This window comes from Anopheles merus, chromosome 2L (genome assembly GCF_017562075.2).
Source record: "Anopheles merus strain MAF chromosome 2L, AmerM5.1, whole genome shotgun sequence".
In the NCBI taxonomy this organism is placed as follows: Eukaryota; Metazoa; Arthropoda; class Insecta; order Diptera; family Culicidae; genus Anopheles; species Anopheles merus.
Window position 1 is genome coordinate 11,285,897 of NC_054083.1, and position 21,937 is coordinate 11,307,833.

Below are 21,937 nucleotides of genomic sequence, written 5' to 3' on the forward strand. Positions count from 1 at the left end.
CAGTTTGAAAAACATACATATAGATAAGGGCAGGGATAAACATAGACATTGAGTTTCACAACTGTGCTATGAAAATCATATGCACAAGTTATCCAAATGACCAAAACACTAAATTACAAAAATGTCAGACAGATTTGTTTAAACGTACATAATCACATTAACGAAGCACCTCCACCACCTGCGCTAAATAGTTGACACATAGTTTTGTATACACACATATTACACAAGATACTCTAGTTTCGTATTAGTGGGGCAGTTATTGTAGCAATACAATGACAATGGTATTGGATCATGATAAGGGTTTCTCATCAAAGAGGAAAGGAGAACATAGATCACTGAATTTAAGGTATTTGCAGCTTTGGGATGTTCACTGACTTCGGGTTGGTGGATTGGATTGAAATATTCTCTCTCGCTTCAAAAGCTGGAAACGTAGGAAATTGTTTAAGGAACATCAACATCACCGTTGATGGGCAGGGATCGACAGAGTTCAGCAGCGGGGAATGGTTTGGCGGGGGGGGGGGGAAGGGGTGAGGTGCATAAACAGCATAACCTAACGAACACATAGGAGCAGTGCCGTGCAAATGAGCCAGACCAGGAGAAAGTACCACACGATAGTATCATAGGAAATGCGTAGAACGGAGGAAAAGGATTTTTAATTGTTTCACTGAGCACTGCAGCAGCAGCAGCAGCAGCACAAGGAGGAGGTGCAATTGATGGAGAGATTGAATGAATTGGATATTTAGTTTGCGAAACAGCAGGAATTTGGTATACAAATACATTGTTTGAGTAGTATTAGTTGAAGGTGGTGGTGTTGGTGAGATGAAGAGAGTCGTCGTACGTCGTGTTTTACATTTCAAGGAGAAAATGGAATTTATTATCGAAACGGGAACATTATCCTACGCAACATAAACAAAAAAACATATCGACACAGAGCGAAAAGGAAGAGAACGGAAAAGGACTTCATAGCAAAATCACATGAAACGGACCAAGTATCAAACAAATTTAAGAACGGTAATCAATATCAATAGTAGCGGGTCACTTTGAAGGTGACACGAAGTGACTATAAAACGTGTGGAGAAACTAAAAATAATACTGTTCATTTCACGAAACAAAACAGCGCATATGTTACGAAACGCAACGACAGAAAGGTGGACAGAGTGTGGTGGGATAACCAGACAGAGATGCAGAAGATGGGTAGTTAAGTACAAAGCACAGAGGAACTGAACATGTCTCAACAATCGAAGAATGTTCCTCTAGGTGTCACCCCTGTTGGACGAGACCGCAGAGTCATCAGCCCAACAAAAGCCGCAAACCCTCCAGAATACGCGAAACAAACCCGCCAGATATGTCGATCGGTAGTAACGATAGTAATATTAGATAGAAAAGGCCAAAGTGTATATATATATAAAAGCTCAAGTATCACCTACCTCATGTTGATTAGATACTGGGCTAGTGCGACCGAGTCCGGATTGCCGGTGATGGTAATCGTTCGGTCCGTGTTGCCGCTGTCGCGTTCCTCGCAGTTGGAAATGCGTATCATGGCGCCGGAAATTTGACGAATCTCTGCAATCTTGGTGCCGCCCTTACCGATAATGCAGCCTATCAGGTCGTTTGGCACGGTCATTTCGTGGGATTGAGACTGAACTGGAGCTACGTTGCGGTTGTTGTTGGTTCGCAGTTGAGAACCGGCCAATGCGGCAAGAGCTGCGTGGGGTATATATTCAAGGGCATTAGCTTTAGTACAATATAGCGGTAGGAAGGTGATAGTAGAAGGTGTGGAAGAAGTGGAGCTACAATTGTGGGGAATATGATGTTACAGGAAATGCGGGACCGGCAAGGAAATACGGCTAGAATACTTACCAGTTGGGTTAAGTCCACCCGTGTTGGAGGGAATCGCACCAGCTAGTCCGAGTGCTGCTAGCCCTGCAAGCGGATTTTTAGCGATTCCCGAAACCTAGAATTAAATTAAAATAATCCAAAATGTGTATTCATTACTTTTCGAATCAGCGACAGTGTGTTCTGAGTTTTTTTTTCATAAGATTGTTTGTATTACTTTTTCGATTCTATTTTGTGGAAGTATTTTAATCCTGTTTGGAGACAGTAAGGCTTAAAGTTTACAGAAACTATATACATTGCACTAACCAAAAACACCATGAAACCATCTTTAGACATCTCTTTTATTTTAAATTGACAAACATGTTAATCGACAGTTGCAACATCAATACACCAATTGAGTTTGAGAACCAACATTCAGATACCATATATTATATATCAATGTATAACTACTATCTAAGATGTATCTGAATAATCGGGCAGAATGGTTTGAAAGTAAACAAATAGCGTGCACGTATTCAAAACAATCGTAGAATGTCTTAATTAAACTCAAAACTGTGACGCGCTTTCTCAAATATTTGTAATAACGCTGTATTTTCTTAGTCTTGCATTAAAGCAATAAAAGGATTGGCAAGATTAGCCTAAACATAGAAAAAGAAAAACTTTCGTTGGTAAATAAAATGAACCGAAATGATGGATGAAAAACATAAAATTAATGAAAGAGCAACAAAGAAAACTAGACAACTAATTTAAACTTTATCGAATCAGGATCAGTAAACATCTAATCAAAAGAGATGAATGTTATGTCATGAATGAAATTTGCTATAAAATAGTTTCATGTTGAAAGGAACTACGAATGATTCAATTGGAATTGATTTGGAAATGTATTATTTACAAAAGTATACAGTAGTTGCTACATATTGCTGTCGTTAAGAATGTACATGCAGCAGCGAGATGCATAAATACTCGAACGTGTTAACAAAGTATAGTATCAATCGTTTTACAGACCATTTTAGATATGAATACTAAACTTATAGCTACATTACTAAAAAGGACACAATATACATGGAGAGCATATGATGATATGTAGAGCATCCAACTGAAGATACAGTTGCAGGTATACCACAAGAGGGAGATGGGACTGGCATGGGGAGAGGGGGGGGGGGGGTATTAATCTGCACATTTCCAATTAGTTTACCAGGGGGCCCAGGGGACAATTATGGATGTCAGCAGTTTGGACAAAAATAGCGAATTTTGCTGGAGGGTTCAGGGAACTACAGCAGCTAATCTCTAAAGCTATTGACTAGAATAAAAATTAATATTAGAACTTGCTAGGCAAACGGAAACTGGCTAAAGCAATTGCATTCTTCTCTGCGCTACCCGGAAAGGTGGGAGCTTTTACGAGGGACACATTCATTTCATTCATCAACAACGCTCTTCGTCGGGGGATTGAATACAGTTTAACATTATCTACACATGGGAGGAAGATTAGATGGGGACACAGCCGCAAAGCGAAAAGGTATTACGCTGCTCAGTAGAATACGGATTGAGGGGGGAGTTGGATTGGGATTGCTTAACATGTTAATCAAAACCACCGGATAACAGTAAGGGACTGGACTGGAGAGAGAAAGAAAGAGAGACACGTGTTACCGTGAAAGAAGTCATCAATCTGCTGGACAAATGACAACTCAGAAGTGGGGGGGGGGGGGGGGGGGAAGAGAGGGTGGGGCGTGGGGTTTATGATAGTTTGGTGTGAGAGGATTTTGCTCGGGTTGGGTAAAGAGTAAGTTACTGCCAGGCAAAATCAGCACCAATCAAAAACGATTAAACTCACATCAGGTATCGGTTGTAGATGATGTGGAGGTATCGCTCCCTGTAGATGTGTTCCTTTTAGTAATGGATCGGCTAAACCGGAGATGCCCGCATGCAAGCCACCGGTAATGGCTAGTGGATATACTGTGCAGGTCTAAACGAACGATTTATGAGATAGTTATGTAGATAGAGAGATAGATATAGAAAGAGAGAGAAAGAGAGAGATACAAAACAGATAGAAAGACATAGTGTGCGCAATGTTGGGGTGGAGTAATTTGCAATGGACTTCTTTTTCAACCGTCTGTTCTCGTACCCTTGACCAAAAAGAGCTAGACCAATTCTAGGAGGAGGGGTTTAAAAAATCACAAATTTGTTAAACATAGACGTTAAGTAGTAGAGCGATGAATCATCGCTTTCCACAGAGAAGGACAGATAAAACATCCAGTAGGCAATTACAACACAGGGGGTAAGGCGCGAAGTGCAACAGTAGTAGTTAAATTAGGGACAGAAAAAATGGCCAACGAATATGAAAAAAACAGAGAAGACACAGAGAAATGGCAAAATGGCACTAAGTTACTGAATGAAAATCAAGCATTTCTTAAACGGTAAATCCCTCGTTAGCAAAACAAGAATTAATAAAATTCAGATATTTAAAACAGTGGTTGATGTTTTACGCATTGTTAAATAAAGGTGAATTTCAACAGCAACAATAAAAAAAAAGTTAGCAGAGATAATAATGATAAATATATGGGAAACAGAGCACAACCGGACAGGCGAGGTGTAGTGGTGGTACACAAGAAGTTTTCGCTCAGCGCACATGTATGCTTATGAGGAGTTGTTCGTTGGAGCAAATTAACTATTGGTTACATTGTAGGAGGTGTATTATAACCCGAAAGCAGGCGTAGCAGAGCATTACGTTCGTAAAACATTTGGTGACAAACAGCAGCAGAGAAATGATAAGGTGGCACTAAATGAAAACTTCATAGGTACAGTTGAGTGTACGGATAATAAAGTTCTAAAATAATCCCGCTTCATGTCGAGAGGATACACATATGTCGTAAAAGAATGTCCCACTGCATAGTTTCGTGGCAACGGACACAGAAAGAGAGATAGAGATAAAAAGAGAGAGAGATGGGGATAATGATGGAAAGAGATTTGACTACAAAAACGAACAATAGAGTAAATCATTCCATTAAGCATCTTATACATACCTCCTGTGCCGGTACGGCGTAGTTACCCTGGATGGTATACGCCTGGCCGTTAGCAACTATTACCGGTCCATTCACCTGCGGCTTTGGCCGGTACGGAATTGTGGCACCCTTCGGTGGCGACTGAAAAGGAAATGGGGAAGAAAATTGGAAATGTTGGTTAGAACACTCATCGATTCTATTGTTATGTACATTGGTCGATCACAGTCTCGAAATAGGCCCGGCTTCAATGCAGTACTGCACAGGAACATTAGATGAATAGAATTCCGATTGAGTTTGATTCGAACTTAACCCCGATGGAGCTCACCACTTCATTTAATGTGAACACGTCGATATTTACTATAGGCCAGATTACTATTGTTTGTTATCGATTGTCGTTACAAAACCAAGAACCGCATTTTGTCTAATTTAAAACGAGTTGGTAGCTTCTGAAAGCTTTTTAGCAAAGATGCACACGTAGACAGCTTCCCACGATCGTTAAAATTCCTCGAGTGCACTTGCAACATTGCACATACTGCAATTAAATAAATCGTAAGTAACTAGCTTTGAATATGTCCTTCCCGACCATAAATCACCCTTTTTGGCACTGATGCTGTCCTGTACTGTCGTGCAACGCCAATTAATAATGAGCACATCGATACGAAATTAACTTATCCATCACATGTTACACTTATCATGCCACACCACGAAACAAGAGTGCCAATCATGCGTTAATGTCCATGTCTGCGAATGTCGGTGTAAGCTGGCAGCAAATTTAATAGGAAAAGTCCCCCAACTCACACCATCGGTCGTGTTGCAAACCTTCTGACTCTTCAGGCTATGTTTTGTCAAAAGAATCCTCTAGCACTGCCTGCCACTGTCGCAATTTCAAATTACGTTCCATGCTGCCTGGAGCAAGCAATGTGTGCGTTAAATTTAGTCATTAATTATTCACCGAAGTTTCATTAGAGGTTTGGTAGAAGAGAACGATGTACATAGCGGGCCATGCTCCGCTCCTATACATATTCTAAAGGTACGAGGAAAGAGAGAGAGAGAGAGAGAGAGAGAGAGAGAGAGAGAGAGAGATAAGGAGCGCTAGAGAGATAGAGAGAGTGAGAGAGAGAGAGAGAGAGTCAGAAAGAAAGAAAGGGAGAGAGAGGGAAGGGGCGATCGTAAAACGTGTCCTGGTGATTTTTCTTCCCATTAATTAACGTCGTTTTCCACCTTCCGCGCACGTAATTATGCTGCTGGTGGCAGGACTGCTGGCCAAAAGTAGGCCACCACCGCATCTGTTTGCATTCGGTCACATTTGGTGTTGTGCGCGCGTGCTACGTAAGTTACGTCAAAAATTTCGTCTAGTTTTGGCTAACGGCCGAATGGATCACTCGCCTCGAAATGCCAACTGTGTTCGGGCAATGCTAAATGGCGAATTTTGCGTGGAATGGACCAGGTAGGGTTAGAAGCAGCCAGTGGTCTTTACTGTGATTTGGATAGCCTTTTTGCAAGGCTACGTAAAGGTATACACTACAGGTATACTACTAATAGCGCAACGGAAGCGAAATGGAAATTGGGAACAGCGGTAGAGGGGGGGGGGGGGGGGGGGGGCAGAGGAGAATTTAATTATGACGTTTTTCTCTCTTTTGTTCTCTACATCTCGAATAGTCCTCTTCTGATTCTGAAAATATACGCAACGGGATGGTTCGAATGCAGGGGAAAGGCACTAACAGGCAGCCGAATATATGTAACAGCTGCAAACCACATTAAAGGTCGACCGACACCCTTTTGCCCCGTGTTTGACAGGGCAAAATGTGGTCAAAAGCTTTCTAATCTGCAAATTGAAATATTTCACCGTGCTAAAATTCCATCACAAACCTCAACAATGCACCAAGGGATGTTATGTGGTACGGAAAAACGGAAAGGAATGATGCTAACCCGCTGTTTCGTTTTCTGGTAGTAGTTCTCTTCCGCCCATTCACTTCCCGTCGCTACTAAAAATGATTTCATCGTGTGGTCACAACAATTCCATAAGGCAACACACACCTGTGTCACACATATGAATCATATACAGAATGTGCGGTTTGTCCAGCCAAACGTGCATACGAAAATATAAAACACGAAAGTAAATGTTCTCCCCCTCAGGTGCTTGAAGCCGGAGACCAGACCAGAGGATTGGGGGTATTATGGGTTTAATTTGTGGTGCCGACGAATTATCAGTCAAACTACACCTGTTTAGCAGATTTTAGATTCCAGGCATGAGTCGTATTGTAGTGAAAATTGTACAACGTAATCCTGATTGATTTTATTTCAAAAGAATTTGTTCTCTCTCATTTGTTTATGAGTTTTCGTTTTAGTAGAATGTAGAATAAAATCAGTTTTGAATTTAGCAGTGGCGAGTGGTTACCGAAAAATATATTATTCATATTTAGCTTACATGCTTTGTATAAACACATAATGAGACCAGACCAGATCCGTAGCGGTAGACTACGGCAAAACTAACTTAAAACAAAATACGCTTCCTCTCAGTACATCAGCAGAGGATTAGAATGATATAAATAATTATTTTCTCATAAAAAATAATCCTTTGCTATCTCTCACGGTGCAGTCAATAAGCAAAAGCTAAAAAAATCCCTAAATCCCATTTGTTATTATAACTTCATAATCAGCTAGTGGCAGTGAAATGGTATAATTAACGATGCTTCTTTTCAGTTTGCGCACACCACTATTCCTAATTGCCAGGTGGATCGAGCGATGGAAGTACTTTGCCGTGCTGTGCTGTGGGCCAAGAACAGGAAATCCACCCATCAAAGATCTTCTGTGGCTATGCGGGTAGCAGGTAAGAGAGTTTTCTTCTCCACTGGCTCTACGAGTGAAAGCTGAACCGACTGTAGCACACACACAGCACAGAACGCACACAGAAGAAAATAACAATTAGTTTTTAATGGAAAGTGAGATCAGTTTTGACTCGATAGCACAAAATACACCCCAAAAAAACGCACTTTGTTGTCCTCCCGTTCGCAGAGCCATCGTGAGGAAATCCATCGTTACATTATTAATTATCTTCTACCGCGCGAAACGATTTCTATACTGCTTACACGCAAAAGATCATTGAAAAGTTTTGCACTAAAGCGCTTCTCTGGCGCTGCTGGTTGACGGCCAAGTTGGGATGCAAAAGAGCGAAAGGACGCTGCTGCTTGGGCAATAGTCGTACCCCAGAATCATCCCCGCTGAAACTCCGAATAATCGTACCACACCATTCGAAATTACTTCATTAAATAAATTGCGAGTTAACACTAAGCGGATTATTTCTTTCCCATTCGCTTACAAACACTGGCGGAGTTCGTTCATCCACAATCGTTACGAAGAAAATCTTTGCCGCCAGGCAGCAGCAGCAGCAGCAGCAATGTACCCAGCTCAGGAAAAAGTAAAGTAGTAAACCACCACTACACACCATTTCCAGGACGATGATGGAAGACACAACGTGCACGTTTTGCCAGAGTTGGAAGTGTCTATCCAGGAAATTTTAAATGAAACCCGACAGACACGATTGCAACCCGGGTGGACGATGGTTGGGCAGGGACTCGACGGAATCCCAATGAAAGCGACGGCATACGGCCGAAAACATTGTAACGTTAGGTAGGTTAAGCATGGAAGGAGGAAAAAGGGAAAACCACTCTCGAAAATATTGCTACTTGCGGGTTGGAGGAAAAAAAAACCGGAAAATATCCACGGGAAATAATTTCTATAAAATTCGCAGTTCATTTTTCGACCACTTACTACACTCCGGTATCAGCCGTTTGCGCAATTCATTCGACTCGTAAAATCTTCTCCTTTTCCTCGCTCTACACCTCACACAGACAAGGGTGGGGCCAGTATTCAGCTGCGGAATGCTATTTCAACGAAATCTTGAGCCACATCTTGCCAGCAAGTTGGTAGAGCGAGGGAACTGTATAGTCATTTATATTATCATCCAAACGAAACGAAAAGATCATGCCATCTGGGTGACAGTACAAAAACAGAGAAGGGTACGGATTTGTTGCTTTTGTTAATGGTATTATTTGTGGTGATGGTTTTTGTTAAAATAAGTCATGCGAAATGTACAAAAGCTTCAAGAAAGTAAAAAGTAATTTTTATACTTTTCCATTTTCCACTCTGCTTTGTTTAAGTAATCGTTTAGGCTTACTACCATAATAGGGTTGTAAAATTGTGCAAGCAAAACTTAGTATTTTATTTTTGTAAAAAAAATCAACTTTTTCACATTGCTAGCTATATATTAAAGTATTCAGCGTTAGAACTATTCTAGCTCGTACATGACAATAACAATGATTTTGAAAAGCGGAAGTGTTAACCTACGTGTTGTTAACCTTTACACAATGGTTAAGAATTTAAGCGACCCAATTTGTTATCCTATCGCGAAAGAGTGTACCGAGCAATGGTCATGTATTCGTAACTACGATACGACGCATTGAACATACGCTCGCGCTCGCTGCAACCAACAGCAGCTGCCTAGGAATAGATTAATCATCGTGAAAGTAGTTCGCAGCGTTGCATGAAAGCACAAAACGCGGGAAGAGAGTGCATGGCTTTTGCAACGAAAATTTATTGTTGTCATTTAGCATGAATATGTGCCCTCGCACGGTGGTGGGACTATCAAGATGAACGGGATCACATTATGGTTGTGCAATGCAAAAGATCACACGCCATTAGTTACAGTCGCAAATGTCGCTTGAAGTGAAAACTCTGCTAAGATCAATGCCGGACGAGCGAGCAGAACAGTGCTGCCCCCGAACCAATTAGAAATTCTGAATTGGCAACAACACACGGAGTTACGAAGGTACGCGATTGTGGTAAATGTCATTAGGGGATAAGAAAAACATGGGAATGTCGACAAAAGGACTATAATTAGAATTTGATTTCGAGACATATTGCATTTGTGCAACATAAATAGTAGTGACGAAAATTGAAGGACAACTAAAAACGACGTTTAAGACGAAATGTATCGGTCAATAAAGGATACCATCGAATGATGATTTTAATTTCATCTTTGTGCAAATAGAATAATACATATTTTCAAAAGCATTCATTTTTGAGCATTTCTTAATTTAGCAATTGTTTAAATAAAACTTAGTTCTATATTTCTACTTACCTCCAGCATAACGCAGCATATATGATAGATGCATTGCGTAATGGCTTCAGCGGAACCACTCAGTGTCACGGCGCGTTCCGTCGAGTTGGGCAACATTTCGCTTGCAACTTGTATCGAACAGCCGGTGATTTCACGGATTTCTTTAATTTTTGATCCACCTTTTCCTGTAATTGAAAACATTTTGTGAGTTTGCAGCAAAAGGCAGGGCTTCGTTTTAATCTGAATTAAAATCTTACCGATCAAAGAACCACATTGACTAGCTGGAACAATCAAACGGATGGGAATTTGTGGTTTACCCTGTGTGTTCGCATTGTCTTGAAACTGGGAACACCACTGTGATTAAAGTATTAAAAATAAAAAAATGCACAATATTTAGATTTTAATTTCAACGATTTCAAATCACTTTAACGTCACAAAAAAAAAAACATACCTCTTCGAACTTCTTGGTGATGAGTGTAAAGGCTTTGTAGATCGCACTTCTGGATCCGGAGACCGTCACGATTCGTTCCGGACACGAGCAGTCTGATATGTTGATTTTTGCGCCGGACTGTTAGGATGAAACCGTAAAGAAAGACAGAGAGTGAGAGAGAGCAAAACATGATAAAAAAATTAGAAAACTTTATTTAATTATGAACACTTAAAGTGCCAGTACAGTGTTGACCCGAACCTCTCATCGAAGCCATCTACTAAAACGCTTCCAGCGCTTTTACCACGGAACCTCATAGTGAGAAAAAGAGACAGAGAAAGCACCCATCCTCTGCCCATCTTCGGAATTTAAGTGAAACAAACTCTAAACAAAATTTGGAAGCGACAAAACTTTATGATTTGGCGATTTTGGGGCGTTGTAGTATAGGCCCTCCCCTGCTCAGGAAACGACAATATAGTTCCGGGTGGTCGTTTTGGTAGAAAAACACCACCACACAACAGGCCTATATAGCAAACGCATACTATGCATAAAAACGAGTCCTGGACGACCGTCGACTAGCAGAGGGGTCGTCACAAATATCCAGCAGCAAATCACTTCCCGAGCATAAAAAGGCCAAAAGTTTTTTCGCTTTTAGGCCCGGTACGCGCGGATGGCTCGCGCAGTATTCTGCACCATACCCCTTGTATTCCCGACGCCGGAAGCGGACACGGATGTTTATATTCCGGTGAAAAGTTCATGGCCAGGAGCGCTTTTTGCTTATCACTCGTGTTTCAATCTTCTCTTTTTGCTCATGGATTCGCGAATAGCAAGACGCGTTTCTGTAAGCACGTAATTTTTAAAAGATTTCCGCTTTAATTCATGCGCCATTTATTTAAAGGCTGTGTAAAGCCAATGGAATGATTGTTTAGGCGCAAATGTGCTGTTAAGACATTTTGAATTACTGTTTAATAACAGTCTAGGAAGCATTAAATATGACTGTAAACTGTTAAAGTAATGCTAAGCAACTAGCAAAATTATTTATTATTTAATAGTATGTTTTGCTTGAGTATGACACACATTCAGTTGCTGTTTGTGTATAATTTCTACTTCTTTTTAATGAGAAAAACAAACCGGAAATAACAAAGTAAAGATAACACTCCGCAATTCATTGTTGTATTAATATTAGAATCATGCTAGTAACGGGTTTTTTATTCTTTATTGTGAAGCACTATTGGATGAAGGTATCTTGAAATGGAAACTTAATTTTTACGTTATTGATAACATTCATTTGCAAGCAAGTTGTCGTCTATTGAACTTATTAGAAGGAAGGAATGTGAATAATTAATACCAAAACATCTTCATAGAATTGTACACATACAATTTACTCTTTCTATATTACTTGTCAATGGTTTTAGCTTTTTTCTTCTTATCTTCTTCTTCTTTGGCACAACAACCGTTGACGGCCAAGACCGCCTGCACCATTATTGGGATTGGCTTTCAATTACTTATTTATTACCATAGCAGGATAATTCTACCTATGGGGACACAGTCTATTTGGGACTTGAACCCATGACAGGCATGTTATTAAGTCGTACGGGATGACGACTGTACCACGAGAACGGCCCAACCTTCTCATTCTTCTTATGCAACCTTCTAATGCAAAGCCTTTCATAGCTAGTTTATGTGGAGCAGTACCCATAAGGAGGGAAGTTAGTCCTGAGTATAAAGGACTCGAACAATCCACACTGGGCTGCATTAACTGACTACATCCATCTGAACATGTGGTTCAGTCGTACACTTAACGATTGTACCACAGCATCAGCAATATTACATTTATGTCAATGCTACGAAGACTCTTTTCTCAGACGCAATGACGTCATTTCCGGGCGCGAAACTAGTGATATAGTGGTTGTACAAAAGACACGCTACTGGCGAGTAGTTCCGATTGGCGCATCATGGAACATTGTTAGCAAAAGGATATGAATAGATGCACTAGGAACGTAAGAGCAAACATGGCGCTGTGGCTGCATGTTGGTTTGGTTAGAGATTTTAATAATATTTTCTCTACAGCGTCAGTGTTTAGGGTAAAAAAGAGGACCGTATCGTATCGGTGTGTTGGCAACGAGCAGTTGGCACCCTAAAGCATTCCTCAGACTGTGTGAAGACGAAAAGGAAATCATAGAATTTCGATAATGGGATTATTTCATTTCCCTTTCAAGGTAAAGTCAACAATGGGAACTAGAGTTATATGTTCGCTCGAAGAATGAATCCATATAAGCGTTGCTTCCCAGTGATCACAAAAGTAACCAGAAACCGAAATAGATATGCTGCTGTTAGGTACTATCTTGCAGTCTGTCGCGATAAACATTAAACACATATCACATTCTATTCACTTTCTTTTGGTTAGTTTGAATGAGTGTAAATCGCATTCTCTTTCTAACCTATCAACAAAAAAAAAACAATGTCTTGCTTGTGTGTATCGAATGAGTGAAAATAGAAACCTGAACTATAAAGACGATGGGTGAAAAATGAGCTTAACTATTGCTCTTATAGTCATTTGGAGGCATAGTATAGATTCTACTACCATGCACATAAAAAGGACAGCAATTGTCCATGAACAAAATGAAATATATAGCACACAAAAGAGGAAAATTGGAGCTCTGCAGCAAGGATTCATTCCGTGAAACACTGTCATTGTTTGGGAGGAAGATTGTGCTATTCGTACAATAATGATGGCATTTAATGATAGCTGACACCTCCTACAAATTATGAGCCCACTAATTAGGTCTACAGACTGACTTGTGGTGCCTTCTTGTGGAACCGTTATATAAGAGCTATAGAGTTAAAGTACTTCTTCTTTGGCGCAACAACCGCTGCCGGTCAAGGCCTGCCTGTTCCATTAGTGGGCTCGGCTTTCAGTGACTTATTTATTACCATAGGAGGATAGACAGACCTATATATGGGGACACGTTCCATTCGGGGCTTGAACCCATGATTCGCATGTTGTTAAGTCGTACAAGTTGACCACCAGACCGGTCCAAATCAAAGTCAAAGTAAAGATGATATAAAAAAAACAAATATCTTTCAAATGAAAATTGGATTATTTGCAAACAAAAAAAAACTAAAATGACTGTTGGTTATAATGAATGTGCCTGAAATTGAATTTTTCATTCAAGTCATTAAATTACATCCAGCCTATGTTGACAACAAAAAGGACAAACACATCGCATATAACAACGTGTAGCACATGAACGAAGTTTTGATTGTTAAAAAAAAAGATTTATTTATCATTCTCTGCGAAATAAGCTTATCTAAACGAAAGAGGAAACTTACAATCGAACATGAAATATTTCAGACGTGACATATGGCAGCATCGAACAGCAGCGTTATTGGATCATGGATCGTGCGGAAAGTGTTGAAAGGAACGCACAAACATGCAACAAATGGATTCCAGATGGAAGAATAAGATTTACTTCACACAACATTGCACTTTACTTTATCGTTCATGGCAGTTCCGATAAAAGGATGCTTTGCCAAATCTGTTCCTTCAAATAGAGGAATGAAAATATCGTCGATGAAAACAAAGAAGAATGAAATGAAAACAGAACCCGAAGTAAATCATCTGGTACGAGAACAATTGCAGTCATGAGATAGTGTGTGTAAGTGGTACGGCACCACAGTGGTAAGAAAATCAAATTGCTTTTCGTTTTCACCAAGTACTTACCTCTTCCCTGAACCGCTTGACGATTTCTCCCTTTTTTCCGATAATGCTTCCAACTTCCTGTGGAGAAAAAGACAAATAAAAAGAAAACATCAATTTAAAGATAACTCAGCGTTGATGTATGTTTGTTTTACAAGTGATTGTTAGCGAAACTTTCTCTGAATTTTCTGCATTCATCAAATTGAAAGTCGAAACGCCTTCAGAACGAATACAACCAAAGACATCAATTTGGTAGGCTACCAGTCTACAAATTTTGTTACGGGGCTTGCGTGTCAAGAAGAAATAATTACAATCAAATTTGTTAACAAAGACGTCGAATACAGGGATTTTTCTGCAACACAATGCACGTTTCTTTTGGCAGAGGTAAAGGATATTAGGGAGAGGAAAAATTTAATTGCTCACGTGTTGCATATGGCACCTTGCATGATTAATTATCCATAAGTACTGTAGTGTAACGTATTTTTTATGCTTTTTATTGCATCGTTAATAGCCTTAACTAAATAAATGAAATAAATATGCTATGGCCTACAGGTGAGGGGTTATGTCTGGTAGGTAGTAAATCATTTATAATATTTTTTGCCCATTCGACAATTTCACCACAAGATCATAAATCTTGAAGTAATTAACATTTAATTCGATGAAGCTAATGTAACATTGTGCATTGTACACTTAAAGTCCTGCATTTGTAAGTTTGAGTTGTAAGATATTGAGTGTGCAGAGCGATACTCAATTACATTAAAGTTTATCAATGTTATTGCACCGCAAGATGGAATCACATAATTCATGAAGATTTGAAAAGTATTAACATGTTGATGAATTACACGGGACTGGTGAATTTGCTGAATTACTTGAATTCGAAACTGCAAAATGTAATAATATCCTATGGAACTTTAGAACTATTAACAACGATAGAACAGATTTTCCGCAGATTTTCAAACTTTAAAAAGGTTTTCAAAAAACATGTTCCTAAAACATTTGAAAGAAATATGGTTACATATCTACAGCATCTGTTAGCATTTCTCCTTATATATAGCATTTGAATTATGGGGGCCTTCACGATTCTAGTTAGTTTTTTGTATGGAGTTTGACAGTTGGAGGTTGAAATCATGTAAACACTCCATACAAAACCACACAAAAAACTAGCCTGCAATTTTCAGTCTGGATTATTCTAGCCACAAAGCTAGAATTAGATTCGTGTATCAGCTCGAATGTTGTTTACACGGTGTTGTTTACATTTATCCCAAGGTGCATAAAAGAGATTAGGTGGTGGAATCTGGAATCAAAGTGTATGTAGTCCAGATGGTCTCATAGCATTTTTTTATAACCAATTTTGAACATCACTTTTTGACAGCACGAGTGAAAACTTTTGCTCCAACGAGCTTTCTGGAGGCTTGACGAATACTCAAAACACTCTTAAATTCTTCATTCAGAAGCAGAAGCGATAAAAATTAGCCCTTCTAAACCTTGGGATAAGCCCACCTGTATATTATACTCACATAGATAGCTGCTCGAAAACTGCTATACAATGCAAACAGCTGACAGACTGAAATTTCAGCCTACGAACTTCAAACGGAAAGTGCCCCTATATTAGAATTATGGCATGGGATTATAGTAACGATATTAGGATCAGACAACTCTTGAAAACTAGAACATAAACAGGGGATTAGATGAATATTAGATGAATTATTTAATGAAATAAAGCATGTAAAAATGAACTAAAGCGAACAAGTGAATAACCATTAGCAAGGTGAAAGTTCAACCGTCTACACGTTAATTCTCCCCACTTTCACAACCGGTGTAATTTACACAACATCTATTCAAGTCATTTAAAACACATATCTCAGGATGCCCATACTTAATCCTCGGTAGAACCAGTAGAATATCATTTACAATCCAAACCGTAATGTTTGGTTTCAACAGAAAAATCGAGAATCTAGCCCAGCTCTCAGGTATGCGTATTTCGTATCAAATGATACAAGACTCGGCAAATAGTTTGTAAAACGAGCCTTTCGAAGTTATTCCTCCGAAATTGACTGACATGTGCGCCACCATTCCACCGATTCAAATTATTAGAAGCCACAAATAACGTAGTTGATACAATGCGCACGTGGAAAATGCCGAGAATCAATTCCCAGCTTTAGCTAATTAGGATTATGCTATAAATATTTTTACAAACTGTGCTTCTTTTCAGGGCGAAAAATAAGCATTCCTTTGGCATACAGCTTTGTTTTTATACGACACTTACAACGATTTATATAATACAGAGTTTTCCAAGTCGGTTTCGAATGCATCCACACTGGTGTTGATCCACATCAATCTAATATGTCATTTCCATCTTCAATTAATAATTTATAATTTCTTTAGCATGATTTTTAACACGTCTCAAGCTAGATTGCCAGTTCTTTGTGATGTGTTGGAAATCATGTGTAAAAACTTAAATGTTATTGTGAAGTAACTACACCATTGGACAGCTGTTGAAAAACATCTTGGAGGTGGTGAATAATTATGTATACAATTATGAAAGAGTAAGGGATATATAGGCTGTCAAACACAAGCCTCCCTTAGAAAATAACCAATCTTCTGATTATGATGACATACCCATCATACGAGGACGATGCTATGACCTAAAGAAGAAGAAGAAGAATTATGTACACATTCGAAAGAGACTTGGGAAACCATTTAATGCTCAACCCCTCGCATGGACCGTCCGTCGTAGTAAGGAGACTATCTGGCTGAGTAATACTACTTAAAGTCTCGAAAGCTTGTATAGACCGAAATGACCATTGACCATGACGCCAAAAAGAAGAATATATTTCTTAATGGCAAAATCATCGGATACCTTGTATATAGCTAAACATTCAATTTTAAAAAGATTTTCGCATGCGTTTAAGCCACTTTATTAGTTCTTCCATCCGGTTGAATAACATCAAAAAGAAGAAGAAAACATTTGGATATGACAACATCATCGAAAGCAATAGCTCAATAATCAATTTTAAATAAGAATTTTCCATAAATTTTTAGTCACATTATGAGTTTTTTTTCCACCCGGTTGAATAAGGCGTTATAGCTCTAGATTGGGTTTGATAGCAAAATTATGAGAAAGCAGGTTCATCTTACACCTCCATGTTATTAAATTGTAAATGAATGGCCGATATTGTAGTCCGAACGCCTCTTAAATAACTCTATCCTGCTAATTCGCATCATCACTAGCAGCTCGTTCTCGCTTCTCATCCTGGGAACATTGTCAAAAGACAATTTTACGCACACCCGTAACAAACTACCTTTTTTCATTAATTGTAACCATCAAAAAGTTAAAAATGGATTAGCAGCTGTCTCTAGCTTCGACCCGGTACACTTATTTTAATTGCACACATAAGCATTTGTTTTCATAGTTCCGCATGCAACTAACTGTCAGCGCCAGGGGTAGGAAATACAAAGGGATTTAGTCTGTTGCATTTCTGTTTTCGGTTGTATTGCTGAGAAAAATAGAATGCGCCGAGAAGGGCCATCCTCTGCTCCGAAGAAACGATTGAGACCGCCACACACCAAAGATGCAATCATTCCGCATCTTAAACGAGTCGTGGCAATGGAATAGCGAAATTTGCCATTCGCTTTGTTTGCGTTACAAAGAAAGATAAACCGAGAGTGTTTGAAAATAGCTTATTTACTTAAAGAGGTTTGAGCTGCTAGTAGAATATTGTACAATTGATTACAGAAACAATTATCTTACGTAGTTCAAAAAATTAAGGAAAGACAGAGTATTTTAACATTTATAGTAACTATTAGCAATATATTTAAATAATTTTGCTAATGTTGTAATGAAAATGAGGCTGTTATACACGATTGAATACGGTAATAAGGTGTACGAATCGAATCGATCTAATAGAAAGCAGACGGATAGTACGAGATAGCATTACACCTCTCAGTTTACAGGTTACGAGAAGCCATCCCAAATGAATTGAAAATCTCAACTTAAAATCGATTACAGTAACATGACCGAAAAATCTTCCACCCTAAGGACAGTTAAAATGCACTTAATTTGTTGTTAGCCTCATCCAATTTAAATTAACCAGAAAATACGTGTCGTAGCTGTCTCGACCCGTCGGACCGCTCACCCGCTGCACCGCACCCTTTTTTACACCCTCCGAACTATTAATATAAAGCGTCTAACACACAGAAAGCGAGAAGAACAAAAAATCAGCAGCGCACGCGATGTAACTTTTTGCTTGACACACAATCATTTTCCTCAAATTGTTCGAATAAAGAGCAGTAACACACACAACAAAAAAAAGGTGGAGCTCAGCTCAAGTGAAACTTTCCCTACGTCGGCCGAGCAAGACAAGGTCGGTATATAGGTTCAGCTTTTATCTCCGGTTATTTAATTTTCAGTTATGCAAATGCTCATGTTTATTTAATGTTTTCCCTTTTATCCAGGCGTATCCGGTTTTTTGAGTCCATTTCCACCACTCCTAGGTGTGCGCCCGGTTGCCCAAAAATCCCGGTACCTTGCAGCTTCCTGCTGCCCTCACCTTCTGTACCATCAATTTCAACATAACCAACCCAGCATCCAATCACCGCGCGCGGACTACCCGTTTACGTCGCGAAAAACTGTACAAACCGTTTTTCGTCGCCGGATTTCCGCCGGAGAATATTAAGACACTGGGATACAAACACCGCGCGAAGGGTAATGCGGATGAGGTGCGCAAGGTTTGGCGGCAAATTATGTTTGGCTGATCGTTGACGGAATTACGGAAGAAGTACTGGTTACAAGAGAGAGAAGAAAAAACTTGTCCCCCGGAATTGGCCATTTTCTGTAGTAAATTTTCTTTTCTTTTATTACTTTTGGATCGCTTAACGGTTTCCGACATTTTATCCGCATGTAAGTATTAGTTCACTCTTTTTTCGACAGATCCTTTGGTTAAAAACAAAAAAAGTCATGTTCCAGCCAATTGACATAAGAAACTGCGCTTCCATTATTTGGCGGAAATTCGCATAAAAACCTTACCTTTTGCTAGTGTTATTTATAGTATCAAAATATCCACTAGGAGGCGATTCCGTGGGATAGTCGTCAACTCTCATGACTTAACAACATGTCCGTCATGGGTACAAACCTAGAATGGATCATATTTCCATAGTAAGAACTGACTATCTGGCTGGCTACATGGTATTGTCCGCGTAGGACGTTACACCAAATAGTAGATATCCACTAGAAAAGTCCGACTTAAAGTACTTTTTTTAGACTAACATAATAAATAAAAATACTCCAGACACGGAAAAGTACCAGATTAAATTGAATGAACAAAAATTCTTTTTTCTTAATAAAAGTAATTATTTTTCCAATCGAGAGCGTTAACCGAATGAAAAAATGTATAACACATATTTAAATTAGAATTGGTTGCCGCTCAACAAAAATACACTTGTAAGCCCCTACCCCCAAACTCACCTCCCCTTACCAGGCGATGAACACACCGAAACAGCCGTTAATAATTATTAGTTCTTTTTTTATGGCTTATTATATCGGTCCAAGGAAACCGGACCCCGCACCAACTAACCTAAATGGATAAAGAATGAATTAATCAGCAAACCCCTTTTCCTCTGGCGATTAATTTTCGAACCGGAATAACTTCATTCGGCCCGAAGCATCGCTCCCAACAATGCCTAAACTTTGGTAATAAATTTAAAAAAAGTATATAAACACAACAAAATTGCTGCACCTTGGCGGTCAAGGGGAGCGGAAGCATTATGTACTGTGGGAGATCCATGCGCCCTTTTTTGCCTCCCAGCCAGCGCTCTGGGACATATGCTGCACCATACACTGGGCTCATTAAGCGACAGAGCAGCGGCGGCCGTTCACTGGGAGAGTGCGTAAAACGGTGTCCACCACCATTTGGGATCGTGCCGAGGAAAAAAGCGCAGGACGAATGAATACTTTATGTTTCTTCAGGTTGGTTAAAATTTATTTCAATTTTCACGCAACGCCGCATTCGCAACGGCGTCATAATCTCGGGAGGCTCCCCGAAACGGCCGACCGTAGGCTTGGCTTGTGACCACGCAGTCGTTCTTGGCCAGTATGGAGAGTGAGAGAGTGTGTTGGAAAGAGGGGACACGATCGGGTTTTCGTCAGGAAAAGCCTTCCTATTTGCTTCCTCATCATCAGGGGGGCTGGCTCGACGAATCCTTTCGCAGACGTTACGGATTTTTGTTGTTGCTTTTTCGATTTTTTGTTGCGCCTGGTTTGTTTTCTTACCAGCAAATAAAGCTGACACTCGTCCTTCGCTGTGCAACGAAGCAGTTAGAAACCGTTAACCTTAACCCCGACACGCGTAAGCGAAAGCAAAGGCTTACGTGCGCAGGCAGTAGCAGCAAGCTGTGCGCCATGGTTCTCGCCTCCTGCCCACCGCACACGCGCCTGGTTGGACACACGATCCCCATAAATATTCACTCCGGTAATAAGCCAAACAATTTAGTATGAATTATGGCTCTCCTGTTTCTACCCCGCAGGCTGGTAAATGGGGAAAATGGTGTTCTGTGTCACTCTACACACACACACACACACACAGAACTCCGGACCATCGGCAAAACATACGGCACGAGTCGGCGTAGCAACACCGAAGTGTCCTTACGCCACGGAAAAAGGTGATTTAGCCAGGACGCACCTCCCACCACGCTACCTTTTTTTGCAGTGGTCTTGTCGACACATGCCTTCGCAGTTGGTTTGCGGTTGTTGTATCATGTTGGAGGGGGGTTGGGGAAGGTGGACCATAATCCCTGCGGACCACAGAATTTTTGTGTTAGTATCTCGCCCACGACCACCACCATCAGGTCTCGCGCTTTTACGCCGTCGTTTAATCCTGTACACTACGTGTATTCGTCGGATTTTGTTTCCGGAAGACAGCCAACCAACCAGGAACAATGGCACGTGACGTGCGCTTGTCCAGCCGCGATTGGATATGCTGGGTGATTTTGATCGAAACTTGTGCTATGCCAAAGTTAGGATACATTTTAAACACCATCATATTTACTTTCCCATAAACGATGATACCTCTCTTTCCAGCACCCAAAGCAGCAGAACACAACTATCCGCTGGGAGACACAGGTAAGTGAGTTATAACCATAAAATGAAGCCTTCGTGGAGGGCGATTGCTATTTTTCTCCATGTCAAACAAGCCTTTGAAATTAATTTGCTTTCATACGCTTTGGGCAGCACGAGGGATCGATTCCTTGGTCCCAAGGTAGCTCAAGCTGAGAAAGATGCTTTTCTCCTTGTAATATGACCTGGTTTTCAGTCGTACATCATCCGGTTGCCTGAGTCGTGCCCCGTTAATGTTGTTTTTCCAGCATGCTACCCATTTACCAACATGGTCACAAAACAAGCAGGGCGTCCAACAACATTGGGTGTGTGCAGTCTACCCACCAGTGCTCAGCCAATTTGTAACCGGTTTAGCAGATGAGCGAGATTCGTGACATAGAACGAAGGAAAATGATTGCAAGTCCAATAGCGGCATCGTAAAGTTGGTGTACTGAGCACGGAAAGGAGCGGTGCGGCATTTACAGTTTTTCACCGCATTTTTTTACCGACCGGAGCGAGTTTTCTCCGCACAGTGGAAGGATGCTTCGTTAGATCAATTAATGCGCTACTGGTTCAATTGCTAACATTACTGAAGTGGCAGCAAATGCAGAAGCAGGAGAGTAAATCCAAATTCCCACTTGTCGTGCCTAACAGAGGAATTAAGAAAATGATGCCACCTTCAAATGGTAAGACCAGCAAGGGAAGGAGACCGCACTGAGCAGTTTCCAAGAAAGGGAAATCGTGATCTTGCGCTACACCATCATCC

The 21,937-nt window shown here is 40.3% G+C and overlaps 1 protein-coding gene across 14 annotated transcripts in view; it reads right to left on the bottom strand.

Annotated features, from left to right (window-relative positions):
* Positions 1 to 21,937, bottom strand: part of LOC121594278 (poly(rC)-binding protein 3) — a 132,245-nt gene that overhangs the window by 17,043 nt on the left and 93,265 nt on the right. For 11 of the 14 annotated variants that reach the window (XM_041917364.1, XM_041917365.1, XM_041917366.1 and 8 more), the window contains 8 exons: positions 14,106 to 14,162; positions 10,406 to 10,522; positions 10,212 to 10,308; positions 9,976 to 10,139; positions 4,857 to 4,976; positions 3,668 to 3,799; positions 1,861 to 1,954; positions 1,428 to 1,704 (listed from right to left, as the gene is read on the bottom strand). In XM_041917364.1, the coding sequence (XP_041773298.1) occupies positions 1,428 to 1,704; positions 1,861 to 1,954; positions 3,668 to 3,799; positions 4,857 to 4,976; positions 9,976 to 10,139; positions 10,212 to 10,308; positions 10,406 to 10,522; positions 14,106 to 14,162 (1,058 nt within the window). The remainder of the gene's footprint in view (positions 1 to 1,427; positions 1,705 to 1,860; positions 1,955 to 3,667; positions 3,800 to 4,856; positions 4,977 to 9,975; positions 10,140 to 10,211; positions 10,309 to 10,405; positions 10,523 to 14,105; positions 14,163 to 21,937) is intronic. The other 3 variants (XM_041917367.1, XM_041917363.1, XM_041917361.1) reach the window with 2 other exon arrangements.